Below are 27544 nucleotides of genomic sequence, written 5' to 3' on the forward strand. Positions count from 1 at the left end.
AAAAAGTTGTAAGTTTGTTTGGCGGAAATCAGCCACCGTACATATCTCATCCACTTTTAAGTTCTATTTTCAAAATCAATAACGGGTTGCAATCTTATAGTATGTTTACCCACGCCTATAACAATAAAACAAATATTTACTGATGTTTTAATGTAGTGATTTCCTTTCTTTTAACATAACTACATGCCAGTATTTTAAAGACAGTATACGGTGACACATTATTTCGATTAGCGCCTTGAACAGATTTATAGTGATGACCTTTAGTGACCTCAGAATCACCTTCATATTCGTTAGAAAAAATGACACCATATTTTTTTCTGAATCTGTATACAATAATGATTATTAATATAATTGGTTCCAAAAATTAACATGAAATTCCCACGGGACCTATTTTAGCTACATATGCCCCTACACTATTATAGCGAATTAACGCCGTAAATTATGGCGTTAATATGCCGTAAAATAGGGCGTTATAATACCGTAATAGTGCGTTTTAACGCCGTAATAGGGCATTATAAAGCTGTAATACGGCATTGTAATACCAACATGATGTAATTATAATGTAATTAATGACTGATATATCGTTCTCTCTCTCTCTCTCTCTCTCTCTCTCTCTCTCTCTCTCTCTCTCTCTCTCTCTCTCTCTCTCTCTCTCTCTCTCTCTCTCTCTCTCTCTCTCTCTCTCTCTCTCTCTCTCTCTCTCTCTCTCTCTCTCTCTCTCTCTCTCTCTCTCTCTCTCTCTCTCTCTATATATATATATATATATATATATATATATATATATATATATATATATATATATATATATATATATATATATATATATATATATATTTCCAGTGAGGTATATGAAAACGTTTTAGCCCGTTATTTATTACTGTGACATTTATTATATCAACAGGTCTTACGATCGGAGATCCAATGAATGTTAAAATGTTTGTTTTTTAAAACCCGGACAATAGACGTTTTTCTTGATGAACTGGCCCCTATTAAAAGTTTGACAGATAAGAATAACGTTATGCAGGCGGAAATTGCTGACAAGTTTTATGTCTTTGTGCAACTAATCTAACGGCCCTACTTAGCAAACAGTCAACAACTGGCGTAGCCAGGATTTTATATTGGGGTGTGAGGTGGGGAGGGTGAGGGTGGGCAACCCACACTATGTATGTCACTGGCGTAGGAAGCCCTCCTCTTTTTGGCACCTTCCTACCCAACTATGTATGATTTTATAAAATGTAATACAGTTTAAAAAAAATGGTTTGATTGGGGGCATGACCTCGTGCCCCCCCCCCCCCAAACAATTGGTAATTTTGACATATAGTCATAGAAAAATAGCCCAATGGGCCCACCGACGGGAATCGACCCTAGATCGATCGCGCATCAGGCGTATATATTCATAGAGAGGAAACCCGGCCGCTACATTTGTTTAATAGTAGCAAGGGATCTTTTATATGCACCATCTCACAGAAAGGAGCTCACATACCACGGCCTTTGGTATATCAGTCGTGGTGCACTGGCTGGAACGAAAAATAATCCAATGGGCCCACCGAAGGGGATCGATCCCACACAACCGCGAGCGCTTTACCACTGAGCAACGTCGTGCCGTGGTTAAGCTGATAGCTGAGATGTGTGGCCTGGACAGCTATTCGGTTTCCCAGAACAGCGTGCTTGAACCTTAATTGGGCATAAGCACGAACATGAGTATAATCAATCAATCAATCAATCAATCGATCTTGTGCAGGGAGGACTTTCAGCTCCCGAAACTCTCCCCTCTGCACACGTGCCTGGATCTCAGTTCCAAATTAGAACGGGAAATCCCCCAAACCAGGAAAAGAACAAAGAAGACTCAAATTTCGATGCGTAGGCGTGGCTTCATATGGTGTATTGTCCTAGCCAATCAGAAATGCCGTTATTTATCGCATGCATAAATTAAGACGTGTGCGTGGTTTTTCAATACACAAAGCATGTTCGACGAATGTCTGTAACGGGGAAAGGTGGACTTCGGTTTTGTTGACGACTTTATGAGAATAAATACGTACGTCAAGGGCGATGTCTTCAGCAGAGAAGTCGCCAGATCAGCCACAGGTCGATGTCCCCAGTGACACCATGGTCGGGTTCATCGGGGCGGGCAAAATGGCACACGCCATGGCAAAAGGTTTCATTTTGTCAGGTAAGTTTTTAATGCCTTTAGAAATTAAAGGTGCATTATCGACATTTTTTAATATATTTTTTAATGTTTATAAAAAAATGTTTTATTTTTTTTGCAGTTTTATTTATCAACTATGTAAGTTTAATGATAATCTTATAAAAATCAGTGTAACGTTAATTGTTTAATTACTAATTAGGATAATTGTTAAATTTTATTTAGGAAAAGTTAGTTTGTTTTGTTTAATGACAGTACTAGAACATTTGATAATGTTAACATACATTCTTAGAGGAAACCAAAGTATATTTTTCCGTAAACAGCAAGGGATCTTTTATATCCACTTTCTCACTAACAAGACAGCACTTACCATGGCCATTGATATACCAGTCGTGGAGCACTAGTTGGGATGGTGAAAAGCCCATAAGAAAATGGGTCCACTGAGTACTCTTTGTCAACTGAAATAGCCCCTTTAATCAAGGAAACTTAAAGTGATATTCTTTTTAACGACCATTTCAGCTAGGGAACCTCATTGATATAGCCTGTTCAGTTGTTGAAATTAATCGTGACATCTTAAATTTATAAACTTGATAATGAGAAACAAATTGTGATAAAAGTTCCACAGGTTCCTCCCAATAATAATTATAATATTAAATACACTGCATCAGTGGTTGGTCCAGGGTGGGGTGCTTTGTGCCCGCCCCCCCCCCCCCCCCCCCCCCCCCCACCTTTGGCAACTTTTTTTCTTCCAAGTAAATTTGAAGCATACAGGGTTGATAGATTAAATGTCTGTTCTTGTTTAATTTATGGTACTGACAATTGAGGATGTTTTGGCACAGGCATTTGTGTATGATATACCCAGGGTTAAAAATTAACATGAAAACCGAAGTTGCCAGCAGGACCAGTTGAAGAAAAATCTTACTGGCCCTTCTTAAATTCAACTATCCCTCCAATTGTCATATTGGAATTTAACTGCACAGAGTGTTTTTTGTTGATGAATAATAACCTTTTGCGTTAAAGAAAAACAATGAATTGACGTTTAACTTCATAATGAATAAAGTAAAAATTCATGTAAAAACATGTTATTAAGTTTTAAACCCATACCAACTTAAAAAAAAAAATTGAAAAAGAAATCCAGTATAAATAAACATGTTTCTTTAGAAAGAACCATTAAATTAAACATATTAAATCTCATTTTCAATACAGGGTAAAAGATAATATAGTAGAAACAGACTAAATGTGCTTTAGTAAACTAGTCTGGGAGTGGATCTTTGTGGTGATGCAAGAGTGGTGAAATTCCCAGCAAATGATTTCCTCAGGAATGGCTGTTCCCCTAGATAGAAATCTATGGAATCATCCACTGTTTTGTCAAATGCCTATTCAACTCTGCTTTATGCAGAGATATAAACGACCCTGATCATATATTATGGTTCTGTCATTCAGATTACCTTGGATGTTCCATCAATTGCCTTAAAACTTGTGTCAAAAAAGAGAGAAGAGTTAACCTATGTAGTGTGATGGTAATTTGTAAAGAATTTAAATTGTTTTAATTTACACTGCACTTTTACTCCCAATAAAATGTTATTTGAGACGGTATGGGTTTAAAACTTAATAAATTGATATGTTTTTATATGAATTTTATCTTTATTCATTATGTTGGCGCTGTCAAAATATAGAATATGTTCTAGGTCTTCTGCCTGTAGTTCGCGCCAACATAGACACAGTGTTTTTTGTTACATTCGATTCAGTTTCAGTGTCTTTCTTTTTTAACTAGTACCATACTCGCTAGACACTAAAATCGATGGACTACCTTTGTAAAATTCTTAGTCGCCCTTAGCCAATAAGACTGCTAATTTTCAACCCTGAGCATACCCCATGACACTTTTAAAATCTCGACTCCAATGCATAATTCTCGATTCCACCCCTATCCCCCCTCCCCACCCCCCATTTATGAAACCTCTGGATCTGCCACGGCACCCTTCAAGTGAATACTGGTATGACGCTATACAATTACATTAACTAGTAGTCTTCAACATATACATAGACATATGTGGTGGTCTTAATTTTACTCAACAAAAATGTAAAAGTTTGTTTTGTTTAACAACACCACTAGAGCTCATTGATCATCTGCTGTCGAATGTCAAATGTTTGGTAATTGGGGGAGCACACACACACATATATATATATATATACATGCTTCCTATGCCAGTGATACTGGATGAAAATCTTGACTATGGTTTTGAACAATAAGATTTAATACTTCTCTCTTATAAATGTTATATATCTTATATTATTATATTTAATATTATTATTCATGTATTAAACAATATATTTATAAATGCATTTATGTTTTTTAAACCAGTATTTTGTAGTCAAGCTTAAGTAACAAATTTAACATTAGCACATTTTGAATTATGACGTCATAATTTGTTATTGCTACACATTTGTAAAATATTTAATACTGGTTGCAAATCAATTTTCAATTATAAATAAATGTACCGTAATCAAAAATCAAAATTTTGCAAAGACATATATTTCCTGAACTGTACTATTGCACACCTGTTAGAATTACTGTACGAACACACAGCAGTCCCAATAGCTATATTCAGAATAATCGGTATGTAGCAGGTGGTTTATTTGCATTGCAGATGTTGGTGAAATATTTCATCATCATCTGTATACAGATCAACAAAAGTAATGCGAATATGGATTTAGTTTTCTTTAGTTTATTTCAGGGCCAGAGCACAACGGTTGGTATACCAAAGTCTGTGGTATGTGCTATCTTGTCTGTGGGATGGTACATATAAAAGATCCCTTGCTGCTAATTGAAAAATTTAGTGGGTTTCCTCTTTAATATTACTAAATGTTTGCCATCCAATAGCTGATGATTAATAAATCAATGTGCTCTAGTGGTGTACAAATTATTAAATGTTTTAAGTCCAATAGCAGATGATTAATAAATCAATGTGCTCTAGTGTTGTTGTTAAACAAAACAAAGTTTAATTTGCTACCTTAGTGTAAATGGAAAAATGTCCATGTTTAACGGAGATGTTGCTCTTTATGTTTTTACATGTGATTCATGTATGGGTATGCATGGCACAATATTTCAAGAGAACCGTTGTTCTGTTCACGTGTCAGTTACACAACTTAAAATTACGAGAACCGCCGATCGGTTATGTGGTGAACAATTACATGAAAAAATTAAAAGTAGCATATATCAGTAAAAAAAATTAATTTAAAATTAAAAAGTTTGTTTTGTTTAATGACACCACTAGAGCACATTGATTTATTAATCATCGGCTATTGCATGTAAAATATTTTGTAATTTTTACATATAGTCTTAGAGAGGAAACTACTAGTATATTAGAGCTGTCAACCTGTGGCAATTCTTAGGCATGAGAAAATTAGAAGTTAGGGTCCAGGGACTGCAGGCTCTTGGTTGGGTCCAGACCGGCCTCGGTGGCGTCGTACTAGGCCATCGGTCTACAGGCTGGTAGGTACTGGGTTCGGATCCCAGTCAAGGCATGGGATTTTGTGTTGAGTGTATCGTTAAATAAAACATTTCTTTCTTTCTTGGTTGGGTCCAGGGCGAAGTTTTTTGTTGTTGCTTGTTTAAGTCCAAAATGGAAATCTCTAAATAAAAAAAAATCGAGCGAGTGCAAGTTTTACTAATTAATACGGTTAATGTTAATATAAACCATACAAGTCGGTCATCGGTAGCACCCGCAAGTGATTGTTGGTATTGAACCGAGGGTAGGTTCAATATGCTGTATTATTATTAATAGGTAACGAATTCAGAGAACTGCATAATCAGCATATAATTCCATTCAGCTCTAAAATATAAACCACAAGTTTTATTTTTAGAAAAAGTGTGAGATTATAGTAACGTTGCGTGAGAGCGTGATGTTTGTTACAAATGCGTGAGACTCACACCAAATGCGTGAGAGTTAACAGGTATGCTATATATCAGTAATGAAAGTGAAAATTGGTCATCTTTTTGAACCACCAGTGTAGCACAGAACCATAGTCTAAGTGCAAGTGTTTTTGGATTAGATAGGCCTAACTTAACGGTTCACATAACAGAACAATCGGTTACCTAAGTAAAACTCACGTGAACTGGTTTCCGGTTACCTAAGATTTTGAAATATTGTCCACTGTTATTTTAAACTATTATGTTTGCATCCCATTAATTTTTGTGTCTTGTGACCATTTCAGACCTAGTTTGACAGTGTATTTACCAAAACAAAATTATCAAAAAGTACATTAAAATGTCTCTGTTAATCCATTAACGGTGTGACTGCAGTGAATAGAATATTAAGACGGTTTAAATTAACCGGGTTTTAGAATTAAAGGCTCTTCGTCCAAAATAGTCCGCTTTCTGCTGAAATAGGGGGCGGGATTTAGCTCAGTCGGTTGAGTGCTCGCCTGAAGTGCTTGCGTCGCAGGATCGAATCACCTCAGTGGATCGATTCAACTGATTGGGTTTTTTATCGTTCCAACCAGTGCATTACAACTGGACAAAGGCTGTGGTATGTGCTTTCCTGTCTGTGGGGAAAATGCATATAAAAGATCCCTTGCTGCATTAGGAAAAAGGTTTCCTCTGATGACTACGAGTCATAATTACCAAATGTTTGACATCCAATAGCCGATGAGTAATTAATCAATGTGCTCTAGTGGTGTCGTTAAACAAAACAAACTTTAACTTTCTGCTGAAATGATGTGTTTAATCTGTAATAAAAGGGGCGGGATGCAGCCCAGTGGTAAATCGCTTGCTTGATGTGTGGTCGGTCTAGGATCGATCCACGTCGGTGGACACATTGGACTATTTCTCATTCCAGCCAGTGCTCCACAACTCATCTATCAGAGGCCATGGTATATGCTATCCTGTCTGTGGGATGGCACATATAGAAGATCCCTTGCTACTAATGGAAAAATATAGTGTTTTTTTTTCTTTCTCAAAGACTTGTGTCAAGATTACCAAATGTTTGATATCCAATAGTCGACGATTAATAAATCAGTCTGCTCCAGTGGTGTCGTTAAACAAAACAAGCAGACTTTTAACTGTAACAAGTCAACATTTATTGCACACCTACCTAGTTAGACCCACAAACTATTTTAGGGAGTGGACCAAGGGCAAAAGCGCAGCAATTTTAACTGTGTGCGTGTCTAGTTTCAGACAACTAAAGTTTATAGGGGGGCGGGTCGAGTCATTCTCCACAGAAAAGATATTGGAGAAAAAAAGGAAATTTCCTTGAGTAGCGGAGGGTTGAACCGGAAACCCTCCTGCTGCATATGCACCTGCTTTGTAAAGGGCACACGGACCAACTCCTAAAAATGGCACCTCAATAAAAGTTCTGCATTCATGAAATGAAAATTTTAAATAAATTTTTGCAAAAAGGGGAACTTGATATTTTTTTAGGGTTCTTGTTTTATAAATTACATGCCTATTTATTAATCTTAATAAAGACATTTTTTTTACCGATTTGGTATAATATTCTTTTACTGCACATGTGTTCAATAAATTATGGGAAACACACATTCTATCATCTGCTAGGGAAAGTGTGTTGATTTGTTGATTTTGAAGTACTAATTTTAGAGTGGGGAATGGTCTTAGCATTAAAAAAATTACATGGAGTAGGTAGTTTAAAAAAATCCCAAATTGTGTGTTAATACACCTCTTTCAAATTCCACTGCACATGTCCAGGTCGCGGAGCAACTCGTGGACGCTAACCGTGAACTCACGCGAGATCTCGCAAAAATAGCCCTGTGTACAAGATGGGGGTCATAGACAATGGTAGGCCACGCAATAAGAATGTGAATATCTTCATGATTAATTATTCTATCAGTAGGGAACCCAAAAATTCTGTCAACATTCAACAAAGACTTATTGGAGACATTTGTAAATTATTGCTTATTACGAAATAAAAAATATTTTGTTGTTAACACCCGAGAAACCATTGGTTCGGATCCATACGCAATAAATATTGGATATGGGCTGAAATAATATTAATGTGTGCGCCTGTGCGCTTGTGTATGTATGCAGATATTTATCATATTTAACATGATTTAAATATTTATAAAGCATTATGCGGATAAATACATTCAGGATTCTTTTCAGGATTTCTTTTCACCAAGTTATTTAAAATGTTGTTTGGTATTTGGAATAGAATTAATTGATACATATGAAATTTGAGCTATGGTACTATAAAACATTAGAATCAGGCCTGTAGGAATGATATCTGGAGTTGGGTGGAGGCACAATCTGTAGTGGAGGGACACAGTCTAGTTGGGGGGCGGACAAATGCCATATTTTAAACCGGGTTTATGAAAGTGGGGCTACAGTCCCCCCCCCCCCCCCCCCCCCCCCCCCCCCCCCCCCCCCCCCCCCCCCCCACCCCACCCCCCCCCCCCCCCCCCCCCCCCCCCTCCGGCTTCTCGGTTGCTACCGACCTGAGAATGGTCAGAAATGTAATTGTATGATATATACAGCCATTTATATTCAAAGCAAGATTATTTAGCCTAAGAAACGTGTAAGTTTTATTTATAACAGATTAGACTAGCCGACAGCTTGATAATATATAGCTACAAACTCAGGATGGTCTCTTTATTATAAACTCATGAGGATTTATTATGCGCAGTCATAAGGTACTTCGTTTGAATGTTGGAAGCAAACATATGAAGTACCATGCCTTGGACGACAGACAATCAACAAAAGTAAGCAGACCAAGCCTGAATATAAGCCAAAATAATAAAAATTGTTAATGAAAAAGGAGAAATAGAGCCTATTAAATAAATAAATATTTTTAAAACTTTGTAAATACTAGATATTTCATATTAAGTATATGACCAATATAAATGATGGTGAAATGTAAATAAATAAAGAATCAAACAAACAAAGAAAATAAATTGAATAATAAATTAATTTAAAAAATACATGTAAATTAAAAAACAAATTTTAACCATCGTAAATACCAGATATTTCAAACTTAGTTAATATCAGATATTATTTCAAGTGAAGTTGTATGCATCTGATATAAATGATAGTGAAAATAAAATAAAATGAATGAATGAATGAATGAATGAATGAATGAATGAATGAAATAAATAATAATTTGTGGATAGACATGTAGCATTGATTAGTAGTTGTACGACTGTCTTTGTTTAAAGTAACGATAAGGGGAAAATAGAGCTGTGATAAAAGTCTTTGTGAGGCAGAGTTTTTGTTGTGTTTTTAAAAAGAAGGGGAGACATATTTTATTAAATTTTAAATACTAATACTTGTGTAGGGCCTCCATGAGTCCAAAATATTGGATTCGGGTACTCGAGGAACAAACTCGACCTGGACCTGAGTACCCGACACTTACCCCAGATGATGATCAGACTAATGTAAAATAGCATTATGCATCTTAATTCCAGCTCCGCAAGTCTCAATGGGTAGGTGTAAACCACTTGCACCAACCAGTGATCCATAACTGGTTCAACAAAGGCCATGGTTTGTGCTATCCTGCCTGTGGGAAGCGCAAATAAAAGATCCCTTGCTGCTAATCGGAAGAGTAGCCCATGTAGTGGCGACAGCGGGTTTCCTCTCAAAATCTGTGTGGTCCTTAACCATAGGTCTGACGCCATATAACCATAAATAAAATGTGTTGAGTGCGTCGTTAAATAAAACATTTCTTTCTTTCTTTCTTAATTCCAGCGCTGAACATGGATGCCAAATCATGCCATTGTATTGCATTTAGAAACCGGGTTGATATGTTCAATGTTGTAAAGGATGGACGGACAGTCGGACAGTTTGAAAAGAGAAACTAGCACATGATCATATAATTACTGTGTAACTTATATCACTGATTATCTACACCAATATTGGAAGGTATTTTCGGTATACTCAGCTTTACATGGATGCCTGAGTTGAGGCTCACCCGTTAATTTTATTTAAATAAAATTAAATTCAATACACAAGGCTCTCGTCTGATTTATACCCAACCCATTTTGGGTTCGTCAGATATATTGTTGGTGCTTTACTAAATGGTGGGAAACGTTTTTCAACACTGAAATTTCTGTATTTTGAAATTTGCTCGGTACGGTAAATCTGTATTGACATGATACCAATACCGAATGATATATACAGTATACCGCCCAGCTCTATGGAAAAGCACTCTTGATGTATGGTCGGTCTAGGATTGATCCCCACTGGGTGATTTCTTGTGCCAGCCAGCAGGTTTCCTCTCTCATTATTTTTGTGGTCCTTAACCATATATCCAACTCTATATATGTGTGTGTGTGTGTGTGTGTGTGTGTGTGTGTGTGTGTGTGTGTGTGTGTATGTATGTATGTATATATATATATATATATATACATATATACATGTCTATATATATATATATATATACATGTCTATATATATATATATATATATATATATATATATATATATATATATATATATATATATATATATATATATATATATATACATGTCTATATATATATATATATACATGTCTATATATATATATATATACATGTCTATATATATATATATATAATGAAGGACAAAAGATATGTTACATGTGTATTTTATGATATAAATTTAATATATTTCAATTCATTATTATAAAATAAAATGATGTGGCAAGAAACATTGTTGAGTCAATCGGGGACGACAAGACAAGTTAGTCGCTGTCATGTCAGCGCGAAGCGACGTTGCCACAGCTGTTTTGTCAAAACCACAAGTTCACCTAGTCAATAACAGGTGAATGATCCCCTGTTGTTGATTACAGCCTGGCACTGGCAATGCATAGACGCTATCAGGTGGTTGATCCTTTCCATGGGCATACGCTGCCACTATGCCGCAAAGCGTTTGTAAGTTCCGCCAACGTTTGTAGGCCCCGTTCCACGAAACGATCTTAGCATAAGATTACCTAAGTGCATTAGGTTGTTATGCATTTAAGTTGATCTTAGCGCTAAGATCGCTTTGTGGAACTGGGCCCTGGTTGCTAACATCGTCTCATCACTGGTCTAACTGCTCCCACAGTTACTCTAAAAATATTTCACTAATTTACTGGTTTAACATTTCTTTTGTCCCAGAGTATATTTAACATTAAAAAAAATTTGGTGAGTGCTTTATTTACAACATTAATTCTTTCTTCTTCTTTATATTTTTTTGTTCAGGATTATTGAGGAAACCACTGCTTATACCAGCACATGACAATTTTGCATTTTGTTTGTTAATTATGCAAGGAATGTGGAGTGTATTGGAGTTATTGATCATAAATACAACGTACATGCAAAAATGGTGAAATGTGGTACTTACAACTCTAAGAATGCACCTTGAAACACAGACTATTTAAAACAGTATATTGTAGTTGTCATGACAACAGTTTTTGTTTATTTCAGGTGCAGTTAAAGCTTCCAACATAATTGCAAGTTGTCCTCACCCGAATGAGTCGTCTGTCAAGGTAAGGGCAGGTAAATCTTGTCTTGATTTTTTTTTGTATTACATGTTGACACATCGGGGCCTAGTTAATGGTGGGAAGGGGTGGCAGGGAACAAGGGAACACTTCAGTGGAGTCCTTGTTTGTTTTCCTGGAGGAGATCCTCGGTTTCTGTGCTGTGATTCTTTTCGTACTGCTGGGGCGGGACGTAGCCCAGAGGTAAAGCGCTCGCCTGACATGTGGTCGGTTTGGGATCAATTCCCGTCAGCGGGCCCATTGGGCTATTTCTTGTTCGAGCCAGTGTACCATGACTGGTACATCAAAGGTTGTGGTATGTACTGTCCCATCAATGGGAAAATATTCCTTGCTGCTTTTTAGGAGTAACATGTGATGACAGTGGAGTTCCCATCTGTCTCTGTCTCTCTCCCTCTCTCTCTCTCTCTCTCTGTCTGTCTCTCTCACTGTTTCTCTCTCTCTCACTGTTTCTCTCTCTCCCCCCCCCCCTCTCTCTCTCTCTCTCTCTCTCTCTCTCTCTCTCTCTCTCTCTCTCTCTCTCTCTCTCTCTCGATCAAGTATCAAAACAACCATATGTTAGTCATAGTTTAAAATGTGTTGAGGTTTTGTGTAAACAAATTTATTTTCCTTTCATTTCCTTCTCTCTGGATGAAATGTCACTATAACCATATGTTAGACACCAAACAGCCACAGTTTAAAATGTGCTGAGGTGTAATTAAACATTCCTTTCCTCTCTTTGGATGAAATGTCAAAATATTAACCATGTTAAACACTAAATAGCTATAGTTTAAAATGTGCTGAGGTTTTGTTTAAACAAATATTCCTTTCTTGATTAAATGTTGAAATAACCATACAGGCCCGTAGCCAATGGGGGTCGGGGGGGGGGGGGGGGGGGGTCAGTTGCTGACTCTCTTTTTTTCAATATTCGTTAACGCAAAATTGCAACTTGGGCGAAGCTCCCTCATGTGAGGGACTTCGTGCCTCACCATAAGCCTAAACAACACCCCCATCTCAAAATCCTGGCCTGCCATATGTTACGCAGCAAATAGTTGTAGTTTAAAATACGCTGAAATAACCATATTAGACATAAAATAGTTGTAGTTTAAAATACGCTGAAATAACCATATTAGACATAAAATAGTTGAAGTTTAAAATACGCTGAAATAACCATATTAGACATAAAATAGTTGTAGTTTAAAATGTGCTGAAATAACCATATTAGACATAAAATAGTTGTAGTTTAAAATGTGCTGAAATAACCATATTAGACATAAAATAGTTGTAGTTTAAAATACGCTGAAATAACCACATTAGACATAAAATAGTTGTTATTTAAAATGTGCTGAAATAACCATATTAGACATAAAATAGTTGTAGTTTAAAATGTGCTGAAATAACCATATTAGACATAAAATAGTTGTAGTTTAAAATGTGCTGAGATAACCATATTAGACATAAAATAGTTGTAGTTTAAAATACACTGAAATAACCATATTAGACATAAAATAGTTGTAGTTTAAAATGTGCTGAAATAACCATATTAGACATAAAATAGTTGTAGTTTAAAATGTGCTGAAATAACCATATTAGACATAAAATAGTTGTAGTTTAAAATGTGCTGAGATAACCATATTAGACATAAAATAGTTGTAGTTTAAAATGTGCTGAGATAACCATATTAGACATAAAATAGTTGTAGTTTAAAATACGCTGAAATAACCATATTAGACATGAAATAGTTGTGCTGAAATAACCATATTAGACATAAAATAGTTGTAGTTTAAAATGTGCTGAAATAACCATATTAGACATAAAATAGTTGTTGTTTAAAATGTGCTGAGATGTCCTTACACAAATATTCCCTTTTTCTCTTTCTTTCGACAAAATGTTGAAATTAGTTGAAATGTGAGACACGTGATAAGTCACAGTTTAAAATGTGCTGAAGTGTCATTAAACAAACATTTCTGTCCTTTTTTTCCTTCAGGATCTGGGTGTGAGTGTCATCCCTGACAACAAGGAGGTTGTCCGTCGTAGCTCGGTTGTCGTGATCGCGGTCAAGCCAAACATCGTCCCAATCATCTTGAAAGAGTTGTCGTCCATCATCACCCAGAAAAACATGTTGATTTCCATAGCGGCAGGGATTCCACTGAAAACTATAGAAAACGTGAGAAGTAAAATATATTGATTGACCTCCATCACTTGAAACGGTTCAGAGTTGGAAGTTGACAGAGGCAAATTGGGATCAATTTTGGCATCTATGCAGGACTCGACTGTAACAAACTGCCATGACTGGTGTCGATTATCCCATGTTTTTGTTCAAATCACATCTAATTGTAGACCACATTTAATTCACTACTAGCGTAGTAATGTCTGTATTTCATACTAAGTTGTAACGTGGGATTGAATGTCTGTAGTGTTAAATGTGCTGCCTATATGTTCCCAGTCAAATTCTGACAATATGAATTGATTTTTGATACAGTCATTATTTCTTGTTGCTATCCATGTGATCCTTTATTTCTTTCCATCAGTATATTTTTAAAACTTAGGTTTCCTCTTGAATAGACTGGTTTTTCCGATTGTGGCCCAGTAGTTTGACGTTGTAGATAGATGGTGCCACCGTACAGCTGTCATTAATCATCTGCAATATACAACACTAAATTACTCTGAAAACGCGTCTCATAAAATATTATATATAGTTAATTGCAAAAACTTCATGGTAATGTCCAAGACAAATACATGTAACACTGAGGTTAAAGGGGCATTCCTGAGTTTGCTGCATTGTAAGATGTTTCTGATTAATAAAATATTTCTACGATTAAACTTACATATTAAATATATTTTCTTGTTTGGAATATCAGTGTCTGTATATTCAATGTGTTTCTGGTCGTCTGAATATTCATAAGAAGCCCAAACTGGATTTTGTCTTCAAATAATTTCGTACGTACGAAAAAATCATATTTAAGAAAGAAAATTGAATTTAACCTAATATTAGAACGATCAGAAACACATTTAATGTACAGCCACTAATATTTTATGCAGAAAAATATATTTAATAGGTGATTACAATCGTTAAGAAGTCTCTGTTAGTCGATAACATCTTAAAAATTGCAGCAAACTCAGGAATGTCCCTTTAAGGCTGGGGGTGGGGGGTTGGGTTTCAGGTGGTTCCTATGGACCTCCCAAGGGGAGTACCAGAGTTTTGTAAAGTGGGCTCACAAATTTAAGTTCAGTTGAATCCCGTTGGCTCGAACCCCGTCAGTGCTCGAGAAAGTGTTCGACCCATCAGGTAGTTCAACCGAACCATTCAGTCAACATCGGACATTTCCGTAACATCAGTTAGAAAGTTGAATTAGATACATATTATTTTGGTAACTGCAAACTTAAAAGTTTCATCAAGGTGTTATATAACAAAATATCAGAGGTGAAAGAATTTATTACAAATTACTCTGATTGTGTGATGCAGAAGCCCTTGTCGGTATTAATTAAATGTGTGGCTGCTGAAGTGATGATAGCTGAGTAACTCGCCCATTGTTTCATTTAAAACTGGTCTTGTAGACATGTTCAGAGTAACGCTTCATGCCGAGGCCATTTTGTGCACTAATTGTTTGATTGGTATCACGGTGCATCGAACAGGTACCGTAAAACTAGCTGTACTTGAAAGATCATTATCGACAGCCAATTAACAAACAACATGACAGGTATTGTAAAGAAAGGATTGCATGGCTATTGTTGCGATTCTCCGATTCATCTATAGCTCTAAATAATTAATCCGAAGTTTGTAATAACCAACTGCGCAAGCTCAGCACTTGTTGGTCCTTTTCAGTGGTTTTCCATTTGATATTTTATGGATCACCATTTCGAGGGAAATATAGCTAATAACACAGACGGGACCGATAATTTAGTTCGAGCGAAGGCTTATAGTCGACCCTGGACGTGTTCGACCCATCATCAGTTAATATAAGGGTTTACCGAACACAAAAAACTCGGGACTTCGTTTTTGGTTGAAGCGTTGCGGTGTGATCGACCCTTCCGAGGTCGAACCAACTAGATTCTACTGTATGTCAAAGGCAATTGAGTCAATAATATAGATTGTGTTTGTAATGCTTTAATGTCATGTTCATACAAACTAAATGTATCTTTATTATGATGAAATACATGTATTTTAGTATCTGTGGTCGGTTTAGGATCGATCCCTGTCAGTGGTATTTCTCGATCTAGGATCGATTCCTGTCACTGGGCCCATTGGGCTATTTCTCGTTCCAACCAATGCTCCACAACTGGTGTAACAAAGGCTGTGGGATGTACTATCCTGTCTGTGGGATGGTGCATATAAAAGATTCCTTGCTGCTAATTGAAAAGAATAACTTATGGAGTGGCGACAGCGGGTTTCCTCCCTCAATATCTGTGTGGTCCATATGATAACCATATGTCCGACGCCATATACCTGTAAACAAAATGTGTGGAGTGCATAGTTCAATAAAACATTTCCTTTCTTCCTTTTTGGTATTTCTCATTCCAGCCAGTGTTCCAGATCTTGTGTTACAAAGTATGAGTGGTGATAAATTATGATATCACAAGACGAGGAGGGTATCCTTTTTATCATCCAGTATCATTATTTTCATTTTCGGCAATTGTAAACATTGTCAGTAATGTGGGTTGAATGTCACTATATTTGGCAGCGGTAGACTCGGTAACTAGCAGAACGACACTGGCATGACATCACTAATGATAGGTTTAGTGCTGAAAAAAACTTCATGACCCTGGGGTATGAACACACTGAGTTATTCGCCTGATTGATGATGTGTAGATCATTGCACAAATAATGGCGTGACAGCAATAATTATTTCAAGCACTAGATCACACTCTAAAAATAGCTGCCATCAGGTAAAACCATCGATCCCATTTCACCTGTCGGAATCGTCTCAACGGTGACGCTCGAACGACGCTTTGCTCACCTCATCTCTCATTTACGGCATCAATGGTTTCATTACCAAGGGCGACAACTCTCACTTGGATACGTATATTGTTAATGGACATTGATTATTACGCGTACATACACTGCGATGAAATGGGAAATGACGTGACTATTTGATATCGCGCCATTTATAGCCAAAGTTGTCTGCAGTGGTCAAAAGAATCGGTTTTAACTCTGAAAATCCACAGTGACGTAACAAAATAATGTCTAGTGATTAAAATTTAAATTTGACCAAGATTATAAGAATTACCAAATGTTTGACAACAAATAGCAGATGATTGATAAATAAATGAGTTCTAGTGGTGTCGTTAAACAAAACATTCCTTTCTTCCTTATTTCAGTATCTTCCCTCTGGGTCACGCGTGCTGCGGGTGGCGGTCAACACTGCAGCGTCGGTACAGGCAGGTGTTACGGTTGTTGCCAAGGGAACAGCTACCTTGGATACGGACAGTAGGCTGGTCGTAAATCTGATGAAAAGTGTTGGGATATGCGAGGAAGGTCCTGAAAAGTATCTCGATGCTGTGGGAGCAGTGAGTGGATGTGGCGTCGCCTATGTAAGTACATGTCGGACTGTAGCAGGACTCTAGATCTTTACTAACCCAGCATTTTTGTCACATTTAAAGGGGCAGTATCAAAATTGCATAATGGCAAAAAAAATTATTTATTCATTTTTGTTTCTAAATGGAAAGATTATACATAGCAAAATGTCAGGCACTGACCCAGAAATGTTTGTGGCAGGGGGTGTGGGGTCTACATACAACTACTTAAATGGAAGTTGTATATTAGCTGGTTTTGCGCTTTAAAATAAGGGGGGGGGGGTCATCAAGAGAAGGGGATCCAGAACCGCTCGACCCCCTCCCCTCTTTAGATCTGTACCTGAACATGCCTATACAAAAATTACATCCAAATGTATTAAATAAATTAATATTATTTAAACCAGACCTTTGTTTTTGACGGGCGCGAGTGCTATCACGCCCGTGAACCCCCGTCAACTCAATCTAACGGGCGCGAAATAACGCGCCCCTCAATTGAACAAATCAAGCTTGTGTTGTTTGTTTTTTAACTCTGCCATTTTAATTGTTTATTGAATCCAATCCACAACGTCACAACTCTTTCCATTCTGTTCACAATGAACTTCCTAGAATACTTTTTACATATTGAAACACGATTGGTTGGTTATCTTTACACTGAGCCAATCAGCTAGGAGTTCACTTATTATTAAGATCTCGTCGGTTTTGTTGTGTTTAATTTCGTACAATGCAGGTAATGGTCGCGAAATGTATTTATACTGTCGTTGTTTTGATCATGTACAGGAAAAATAATAGGTGTGTTGTCCAATATATATAATGTTTAATGTATAATGTTTATACATGTTGATATCACAGTAACGCGTACACAAACGAAAACATAATTTAGTAAAGCAGGTTTTGTTTTCGTTAATAACATAGCGATGTACTCGTAGACATTTCTACTTTCTGTTTCACGATACTGCCACATGATTTAAAGCAAAGGACATTGCCCTTGGTAGAGTCAGATTTCTAGTACATGTGATCGGTTGACGGGACCCTGAAACAAACATACACCAATTTAATTTCAACTCAGTAATTTGAATTTACCGAGTGTAAAGCATGTATATTTTAAAATTAAATTTACATTAGGGTGGTTATGTTGGGTTTTTTTTTGTTTGTTTTTGTTTTTGTTTTTTATGGGTTGCTATGATTCGAGTTAGTAGTATAATAAATGACGTGTTAACTACAGTACACAGATAATTAAAGTTAATCCTGTTTGTAAAAATATATATTTATAAAAATTGTAGTAAGATGTATTAGGGTAGAAAACAATAGATGTGACATTATTATTATTATCATTTTTAAGTAGAGACTTTGAAGGTACATGACGTATATTATAATATGATAAATGTGATAACCCTGTTCCATGTGGTTGTTACAATTTTAATTTCGTTTTGGTTTAAATGATTTACAAATAGGCCTACTGACATTATTTTTTGTGAGTGTTTTATTAAATATTTTACAGTTAGAATTCTTAATAACAATACCATAGTTGTTACAATGCCAATTCACATTCAGTTCACAGGTTTGTGTCCATGGAGAAATCATATCATTCTGCGATGAAGAATAAAATTATTGTACTTGTTTTAAATAAAACAGAATAAACACAAACAAATCAGTTTCAATTCTTTATTCATAAATAGTCAACAGATTATCATGATTCAGAATTTTAATGCAACATAATATGCATATAATATATAAGAAATCAATAAATGTTGTGTTCATGGTGTTTCTTTTTCTTGTGAAAGACTGCAATGGCCCATTCCTTCATCTTTGAGAACAACTATCATATTAGTTAAATTAGGATATTTATTTTGAAAACACAAAACATTAACTCTTAAGATATTTAATTTAAAAATCATTACTCCTCAAACTTAATCATGCTCATGGGTGCAATTCCTCTTGGTCTCTTGCCTCCAATTCTGATTATTTTGAGAGGTGCGATTTTTTCCCTCCTCTGCATTTTGAGGAGTGTCATTTCTACTCCCCTTGTAAGCATTTTGAGGAGTGCGATTTTTAGCACTCCTGTGTTTTTCAAAAATGAAGGTCTGTTAAACAGTAAATTTCTCATTCCAGCCAGTGGTATATCAAAGGCAGTGGTATATGCTATCCTGTCTGTGGGATGGTGCATATAAAAGATCCCTGGCTACTAATGGAAAAATGTAGTGGGTTTCCTCTCTAAGACAATATCTAAAAATTAAAAAATGTTTGACATCCAATAGACGATGATTAATAAATCAGTGCTCTAGTGGTGTCGTTAAACAAAAACAAACTTTTAAAAACAAACTCGTTCAAATGAAACAAACTTTTAACTTTCAGGGCAAATTTTATTTTAATTTGACGAAAACAAATGGTGTAATAATTGATATTTTGTTGGAAAATATAGTTATATGTTTTGCATTATTTTTGATAATTTGGTGAAATTTTCTGACAATCTAATTAGCTCCACTATTACATGTGGATCTAACAGCAGCCAGTTGGAGCTCATGTCCACCAATCAAAACCTTACTTGCAGAATCATGCCAGTGATTTGAAATAATTTGAAAATATTCCAAATTATCCTGAGGGTATACGATGTTTCATGTGAATTATGAATGCCTTATTTAGACCAGTAGAACTAATTTTAATCAGATTGCTAACAACACTGCGTAGTCTCCAATGTCCAGGTAACATTTCATCTGTAAATAATAATTTAAATATTGACCAATCACACTTCGCCTTTTATAACATTATTTGGGAGCATACAGATTCTAAAAATATCAGGTGAGTCTATTTTAGTGGCTGCAGTACAGCGAACCATACCAATATGTACAGGATGGGTTATCAGTCTTCAATTTTACATTAAAAATTATTTATTTATTTATTTATAAAAAAAATACCTAAATCAGTCTTCAGTTTTACATTACAAATTATTTATTTTATAAAATAAAACATGTTTTACGGCATTCATAATTCACACCGACCTTGGTGGCGTTGTGGCAGGCCATCGGTCTACAGGCTGGTTGGTACTGGGTTAGGATCCCAGTCGAGGCATGGGATTTTTAATCCAGATACCGACTCCAAACCCTGAGTGAGTGTTCCGCAAGGCTCAATGGGTAGGTGTAAACCACTTGCACCGACCAGTGATCCATAACTGGTTCAACAAAGGCCATGGTTTGTGCTATCCTGCCTGTGGGAAGCGCAAATAAAAGATCCCTTGCTGCCTGTCGTAAAAGAGTAGCCTATGTGGCGACAGCGGGTTTCCTCTCAAAATCTGTGTGTTCCTTAACCATATGTCTGACACCATATAACCGTAAATAAAAATGTGTTGAGTGCGTCGTTAAATAAAACATTTCTTTCTTTCTTTCGTAATTCACACAAAACATGTATACCTGCAGGATAATTCGGAATGTTTTCATATTATTTTCAAATCACTGGCATGATTCTGCAAGTAAGGTTTTGATTGGTGGACATGAGCTACAACTGGCTGCTGTTAGATCCACATACAATAGTGGAGCTAATTTTAATTAGATTGGGTGGACATGAGCTACAACTGGCTGCTGTTAGATCCACATACAATAGTGGAGCTAATTTTAATTAGATTGGGTGGACATGAGCTCCAACTGGCTGCTGTTAGATCCACATACAATAGTGGAGCTAATTTTAATTAGATTGGGTGCACATGAGCTACAACTGGCTGCTGTTAGATCCACATACAATAGTGGAGCTAATTTTAATTAGATTGGGTGGACATGAGCTCCAACTGGCTGCTGTTAGATCCACATACAATAGTGGAGCTAATTTTAATTAGATTGGGTGGACATGAGCTACAACTGGCTGCTGTTAGATCCACATACAATAGTGGAGCTAATTTTAATTAGATTGGGTGGACATGAGCTCCAACTGGCTGCTGTTAGATCCACATACAATAGTGGAGCTAATTTTAATTAGATTGGGTGCACATGAGCTACAACTGGCTGCTGTTAGATCCACATACAATAGTGGAGCTAATTTTAATTAGATTGGGTGGACATGAGCTACAACTGGCTGCTGTTAGATCCACATACAATAGTGGAGCTAATTTTAATTAGATTGGGTGGACATGAGCTCCAACTGGCTGCTGTTAGATCCACATACAATAGTGGAGCTAATTTTAATTAGATTGGGTGGACATGAGCTACAACTGGCTGCTGTTAGATCCACATACAATAGTGGAGCTAATTTTAATTAGATTGGGTGGACATGAGCTCCAACTGGCTGCTGTTAGATCCACATACAATAGTGGAGCTAATTTTAATTAGATTGGTGGACATGAGCTACAACTGGCTGCTGTTAGATCCACATACAATAGTGGAGCTAATTTTAATTAGATTGGGTGGACATGAGCTACAACTGGCTGCTGTTAGATCCACATACAATAGTGGAGCTAATTTTAATTAGATTGGTGGACATGAGCTCCAACTGGCTGCTGTTAGATCCACATATAATAGTGGAGCTAATTTTAATGAGGTTGATTTTCAAATCACTTTGAGCTAGTCCTGACTTTTTAACATTTCCTTTCTCCAATTTTACTTTCAAGTTTTGTCTGTCTCTGACATGCGAGGGCAGGATGTAGCCCAGTGGTAACGCGTTCACTTGATGTGCGGTCGGTCTGGGATCGATCCCCGTCGGTGGGCCCATTGGGCTATTTCTCGTTCCCGCCAGTACTCCACAACTGGTGTAACAAAAGGCCATGGTATGTACTATCCTGTCTGTGGGATGGTGCATATAAAAGATCCCATGCTGCTAATCAAAAAGAGTAGCCTATGAAGTGGCGACAGCGGGTTTCCTTCCTCAATATATGTGTGGTCCTTATCCATATGTTCGACGCCATATAACCGTAAATAAAATGTGTTGAGTGCGTCGTTAAATAAACCATTTCCTTCCTAGCTTCCTGACACATGGTTTACTTGTGTGTGTTTGTTTTTCAGGCCTTCATGGCGATAGAAGCAATGGCGGACGGAGGGGTGAAGATGGGCTTGTCACGAGATCTCGCTATAAGATTCGCCGCTCAGGCATTAATGGTAAAAACATCTATATTATTTTTTTACAGTAAACTATAATGCACTCATCCATTAAAAATGAGTATTGGGATTTGAATGATATACTCTGTACTGATCATGAATCTTGTCCCAAGATCTCGCCACTAGACTTGCTGCTGAAACATTAATTGTAAAAACATTGATAAACCAATTAGTATTGGTATACATTTATAGAGTTGAGGGTAGAACGTAGCCCTGTGGTAATGCGCTTGCTTGATGTGTGGTCAGTCTAGGATCGATCCCCGTCGGTGGGCCCATTAGGCTATTTCTCGTTCCAGCCAGTGCACCACGACTGGTATATCAAAGACCATGGTATATACTATCGTGTCTGTGGGATGGTGCATAAAAAAGATCCCTTGCTGCTAATCGAAGCATGAAGTGGTGACAGCGGGTTTCCTCTCTCAATATCTTTGTGATCCGTAACCATTATGTCCGACACCTTATAACTGTAAATAAAATGTGTTGAGTGCGTCGTTAAATAAAACATTTCCTTCCTTATAAACTTTATTTACAGTAAACTATAATGCACTCATCCATTTAAAAATGAGTATTGAGAATTGAATGAAATACTCTGTATTGTACTTGGCTGTACGTGATCATGAATCTTTACCCAAGTGGGGCGGGACGTAGCCCAGTGGTAAAGCGCTCACTCGATGCGCGGTCAGTCTGGGATTGATCCCCGTCGGTGGGCCCATTGGGCTATTTCTCGTTCCAGCCATGGTGAAACGCTCACTCGATGAGCGGTCGGTCTGGGATCGATCCCCGTCGGTGGGCCCATTGGGCTATTTCTCGTTCCAGCCAGTGCACTATGACTGGTATATCAAAGGCCGTGGTATGTACTACCCTGTCTGTGGGATGGTGCATATAAAAGATCCCTTGCTGCTAATCGAAAAGAGTAGCCCATGTAGTGGCGACAGCGGGTTTCCTCTCTCAATATCTGTGTGGTCCATGACCAGATGTCTGACGCCATATAACCGTAAATAAAATGTGTTGTGTGTGTCATTAAATAAAACTTTTCCATTTCTTTTCCCAAGGTCTCACTACAAGACTTGCTGCTCGGACGTTAAAGAGACAGACCCTAGTTTTTAAACACTAAAGCATATTTTTTTACTATTGGAGCCATTTTTTTTATAACTGAAATCATACTTTAATTCGATTTTATTGTTTAGATTATCCATTTCCGTACTTCTAAAGTGTTTCTGGTCATCCTGGAATTTTTAATATTAAAAAAATGCATTTTTTATATTTTTAAAAATGCATGTGCATCTGAGAAGTAACATTTATGGTTTCGAGTTTTGGTGTATTTTTAAGGATATTTCATCATTTCAACATCACAGATTCTTGTTTCACTCTGTTGTAACTTTATCCAAATGTTACAGGTTTGTAGATTAACTAAACTTAGCGTCCATTTTTATGAGTTGAAACTAGGAGTCTGTGTCTTTAATGGTAACAATCTCAATGAAAACAATTAGGACAGTGAAAGCATCGGCGGGACTTATTAAAACTGGTTTTAATAGTGGGGTGGTCTTAATACCGAATTACCAACATTCAAAATGATTGTTTCGTAAATATTGATTGTGAATGTTATGCACACACACACACACACACACACACACACACACATACACACACACACCACCCCACCCCTCTTTCGTTTGCCATCAGTAATGTGTAAACTGATAAAACCAATAACGGTGTATTAACATTTACATTGAAACGCAAGAATAATCAAGTGTCAAACCTGCTTCAGTTATTTGTGAGCTTGGACCCGGTCTTTTTCTTAATTATTACACAATAGAGATTAACAACTGTCGAGACAAATAACACCCTTGTGATGTTTTAGGACGTCCACTGTCCCAAGGACTGATACATTAAAGGTCGTGATATGTGCTATCCTGTCTATGGGATGGTGCGTATATAAAAGATCCCTTGCTGCCAATCGAAAAGAGTAGCCCATGAAGTGGCGACAGCAGGTTTCCTCCCTCAATATCTGTGTGGTCCTTCTCCATATGTCCGACGCCATATAACCGTAAATATAATGTGTTGAGTGCGTTGTTAAATAAAACATTTTCCTTTCCACTGTCCCAAAGGTAATACAAACACGTGAATTCTGTCTCACTTGACTGATTGCAGTTAATCGTTGCATTTGTTGTCAGTTTCTGTGAAAAATAAAGCATCAGGATGGTATTTGTATGGCATTTGCTTTCATAAAAAAAAACATGTTACTCTGTGTAACTGTTACTTTTCAACATTATTGTGTGCAAGTTATACCACAAAATGACTGTACGCCGTATCTTCCAGAAATTAACTAGGAATTCCTAGTTCTAAAGTAATACCTTTGTCTTGCGAACTAAATAAATATAAGATTATTTAATTGCTAGTTTGAACAACACATGTACCGCCAAGCAACCATAGTGTGTACAACTAGGCAAAATTTTACTGCGTTATTTATTTTTTGTCACTTGTGTGACGTGAGAAGTAAATGCCATGGTCACATTTGTGGGGTCCAAATACAATGTTCTCGCTGGGTGAAAATTAAAGGACGGTGGCCGCTCGGCACCACACCCTTCAAAAAAAACCACAAACAAAACAAACAAACAAAAAACACACCAATAAACGAAAAGCAAAAAAAAAAAAAATGGGTAGTAGTTTGGTTACCATATTGTTGTGTGTTGGTAGACTTTGAGAAAAGACATACTCCTTATTTTGCCTACAAAAAAGTGCAAAGGGGTTTATAAAAAGACTCGTCTTTTAATTGAACCGAAGATGATATCGGTCTGACATTCACGGGCAGTTCCGGTTTTGCTGGACCGATCAGTTTTAATAATATTATTTTTAATAAAGATTTCAAGATATACGAAAAACAATAACGATGTTTGTAAAGTGATCTCCTAATGTCAGATACATTTTTGTTATTTCCATCTTCATCGAATGAATCGATCGCTGTGATAACATATTATCGCCAGCTGATAAAAAGTAGTTTTGTTTTTGTAAAGACTGTGTATATATTATTTGGCACTCAAGATAAATGATTTTAATGATAAACACTACCACTTCCGTTGTTTTTATAAGCCTTCATATCCCCTCAAAATGAAAAGTTTACAATATTTTATAAAGAACTGCTGAATAAACAGAATAACAGAAAGTAAAAATCATCAGTTTCAGCTAATTATATCTGCAACTGAGAACAAAATATCAAACGATAGTTAGTGGAAACAAAAGACAGAATGACCGTTCTGATCACTTGACAAATTTGGCGCCAAATAAAAGTGTTTTTTTTCAATTGGAGATTGCTGAATCCATAAAAAATAAAATGTTTTCATTGCTTACATAAAATATAACTTTTATTGTTTTCTATCAAACATACAAATGGATGCAGATATTGGACAAAATAGAGGCTGTTAAAAATACTGTTAAATTATGTTACGGTAACTGTCGTAAATGTTTCATCAATTGCTTTTTTGTACACAACGCGGCTTGTTTCCTTTGATGTCCAGAGTGCAGACTGATCGTTGTTTTTAATGTGGAAAAAAGTGCATTTGGAAATAGCAGAGATAGGTGCTGGAAAATAAAGAGGGGCGCTCAAAAATAAAGGAGGACAGGGAACATGAAAGGAGGGCGGCAAAATGGAATAGCGGGGCGGGGCGCCCCACTTAAATGGAGCAGCGAGAACACTGAAATACACTAAAAACAACCACTGGGTCTGACTTTACTGGTCGTATTCCATAATAGTGGGATGGTCTTAATACGGGGGTAGTTTTTCTATAAAATAATAACGAAATATTCCGGTTTTTAAAATATTGGTCTTTATAGCGGGTTGGCCTTAGAACTGGGGGGTGGGGGTCGTTTGGTGGGGTTTTACTGTATTGGAATACTATGAAATAACTCTAAAAAAGAAAATTAACAGTCATTTCAGAGTCTGATCTAGGGGGAGACTAGGGGACCCAGCTCCCCTAAATATATTTATTTGCGTTTTTTGTTTTTCATTGGGTTGCCCTTTTCATGAGTTGGTCCATGTGTCCTTTTTCCCTTAACCCCCCCCCCCCCCCCCCCCCAATATTTTCTAGATCCGACCCTGGGTATATGACCCTTCAGGGATATGAAAATGATCTTGGGGGAGGGAAAATGAAGAAATAATGCTAAACACTTGTTTTATTTTGTTCTTCAACAGGGTGCTGGAAAGATGGTTTTAGAAACCGGAAAACATCCAGGACAGCTGAAAGATGAAGTTTGCTCACCAGGTGGAACCACCATAGCCGCTGTACACAAGCTGGAGAAGGCGGGGTTCAGAGGTGCTTTGATTGACGCTGTGGAAGCAGCCACTTTACGATCACATGAACTTGCTAAACAATAATGTTTAAAATCATTCAGAATGTACATTCTAGTGCTCTGAAAATATTGGAGGAATGTACAACAGAAGAAGAAAAATGATAGAGACTGCCTTAAGTTCAGCTGGCCTCAGACCACAATTAATTTCGCTATATGTTTCTATATAGCCTTAGTGGCTATAACATTTTTATTAATATCAGCAGGCCCGTGAAGTTTTGTATGTACCTTTGCCTGCATGGGGGACACATACCCTGAAAAGGACAACCCCTGTTGTCCAGCTCTTTCTCCCAGCATATTGGTTTAAACAGACACACCCTCTAAACCAGGCAGGAGTACACCCATTTTACACAAAAAGCACTACTTTTGCATGGGCCGGAATTACCACAAACAAGTCTTCAATGTCAACAAGTTACACATGTTTACAAACTACATGCTATCCCCTGTCACTTCAGTCAAACAGTTGCCACTTCATAGCTGTCTGCCATGAAATAATCACAGTCAAACAGCAGACTACTTGCGCGGTGAAACTTCCGGATTTTGGACAACCAAATGGGAAGATAACTGTAATCTGAGGCCAGCTAGCTAACAATAATGTTTAAAAACATTCTTGAGTGTACATTCTAATGACCTAAAAATATTGAAGGAATGTACAACAGAAGAAGAAAAAATAATTGAGACTGTCCCAAGTTCAGCCAGCTAACATTTCGCCTACTTTCAAGGGTCTACTACGTCCCTCCGGTCTAATTCAGTCGGTAGTGCACGGAGCACGTCAAGTCGGGACCATAGGCCTACTTACTACGTCCCTCCGGTCTAATTCAGTCGGTAGTGCACGGAGCACGTCAAGTCGGGACCATAGGCCTACTTACTACGTCCCTCCGGTCTAATTCAGTCGGTAGTGCACGGAGCACGTCAAGTCGGGACCATAGGCCTACTTACTACGTCCCTCCGGTCTAATTCAGTCGGTAGTGCACGGAGCACGTCACGTCGGGACCATAGGTCCCTCCGGACCATAGTCGGTA

The 27544-nt window shown here is 37.1% G+C and overlaps 1 protein-coding gene across 1 annotated transcript; it reads left to right on the forward strand.

Moving 5' to 3' along the window:
* Positions 1-1954: 1954 nt before the first annotated feature.
* LOC121377504 (pyrroline-5-carboxylate reductase 1, mitochondrial-like) lies at positions 1955-26771 on the forward strand. Its single transcript, XM_041505517.1, has 6 exons — positions 1955-2170; positions 11540-11601; positions 13577-13756; positions 16909-17121; positions 22086-22178; positions 26368-26771. Exons 1-6 carry the CDS (start codon positions 2050-2052, stop codon positions 26548-26550), a joined length of 852 nt encoding a protein of 283 aa, XP_041361451.1. The 5' UTR covers positions 1955-2049; the 3' UTR covers positions 26551-26771.
* Positions 26772-27544: the final 773 nt, after the last annotated feature.

The sequence above is a fragment of the Gigantopelta aegis genome, chromosome 7, assembly GCF_016097555.1.
Source record: "Gigantopelta aegis isolate Gae_Host chromosome 7, Gae_host_genome, whole genome shotgun sequence".
In the NCBI taxonomy this organism is placed as follows: domain Eukaryota; kingdom Metazoa; phylum Mollusca; class Gastropoda; order Neomphalida; family Peltospiridae; genus Gigantopelta; species Gigantopelta aegis.

Bases quoted from the DNA above. Each gene is read 5' to 3' on its own strand.
- LOC121377504 (XM_041505517.1), top strand. From the start codon at position 2,050: ATGTCTTCAGCAGAGAAGTCGCCAGATCAGCCACAGGTCGATGTCCCC. The intron at 2,171-11,539 runs GTAAGTTTTTAA...TGTTTATTTCAG, and splicing joins AAAAGGTTTCATTTTGTCAG to GTGCAGTTAAAGCTTCCAAC. The intron at 22,179-26,367 runs GTAAAAACATCT...GTTCTTCAACAG, and splicing joins TCGCCGCTCAGGCATTAATG to GGTGCTGGAAAGATGGTTTT.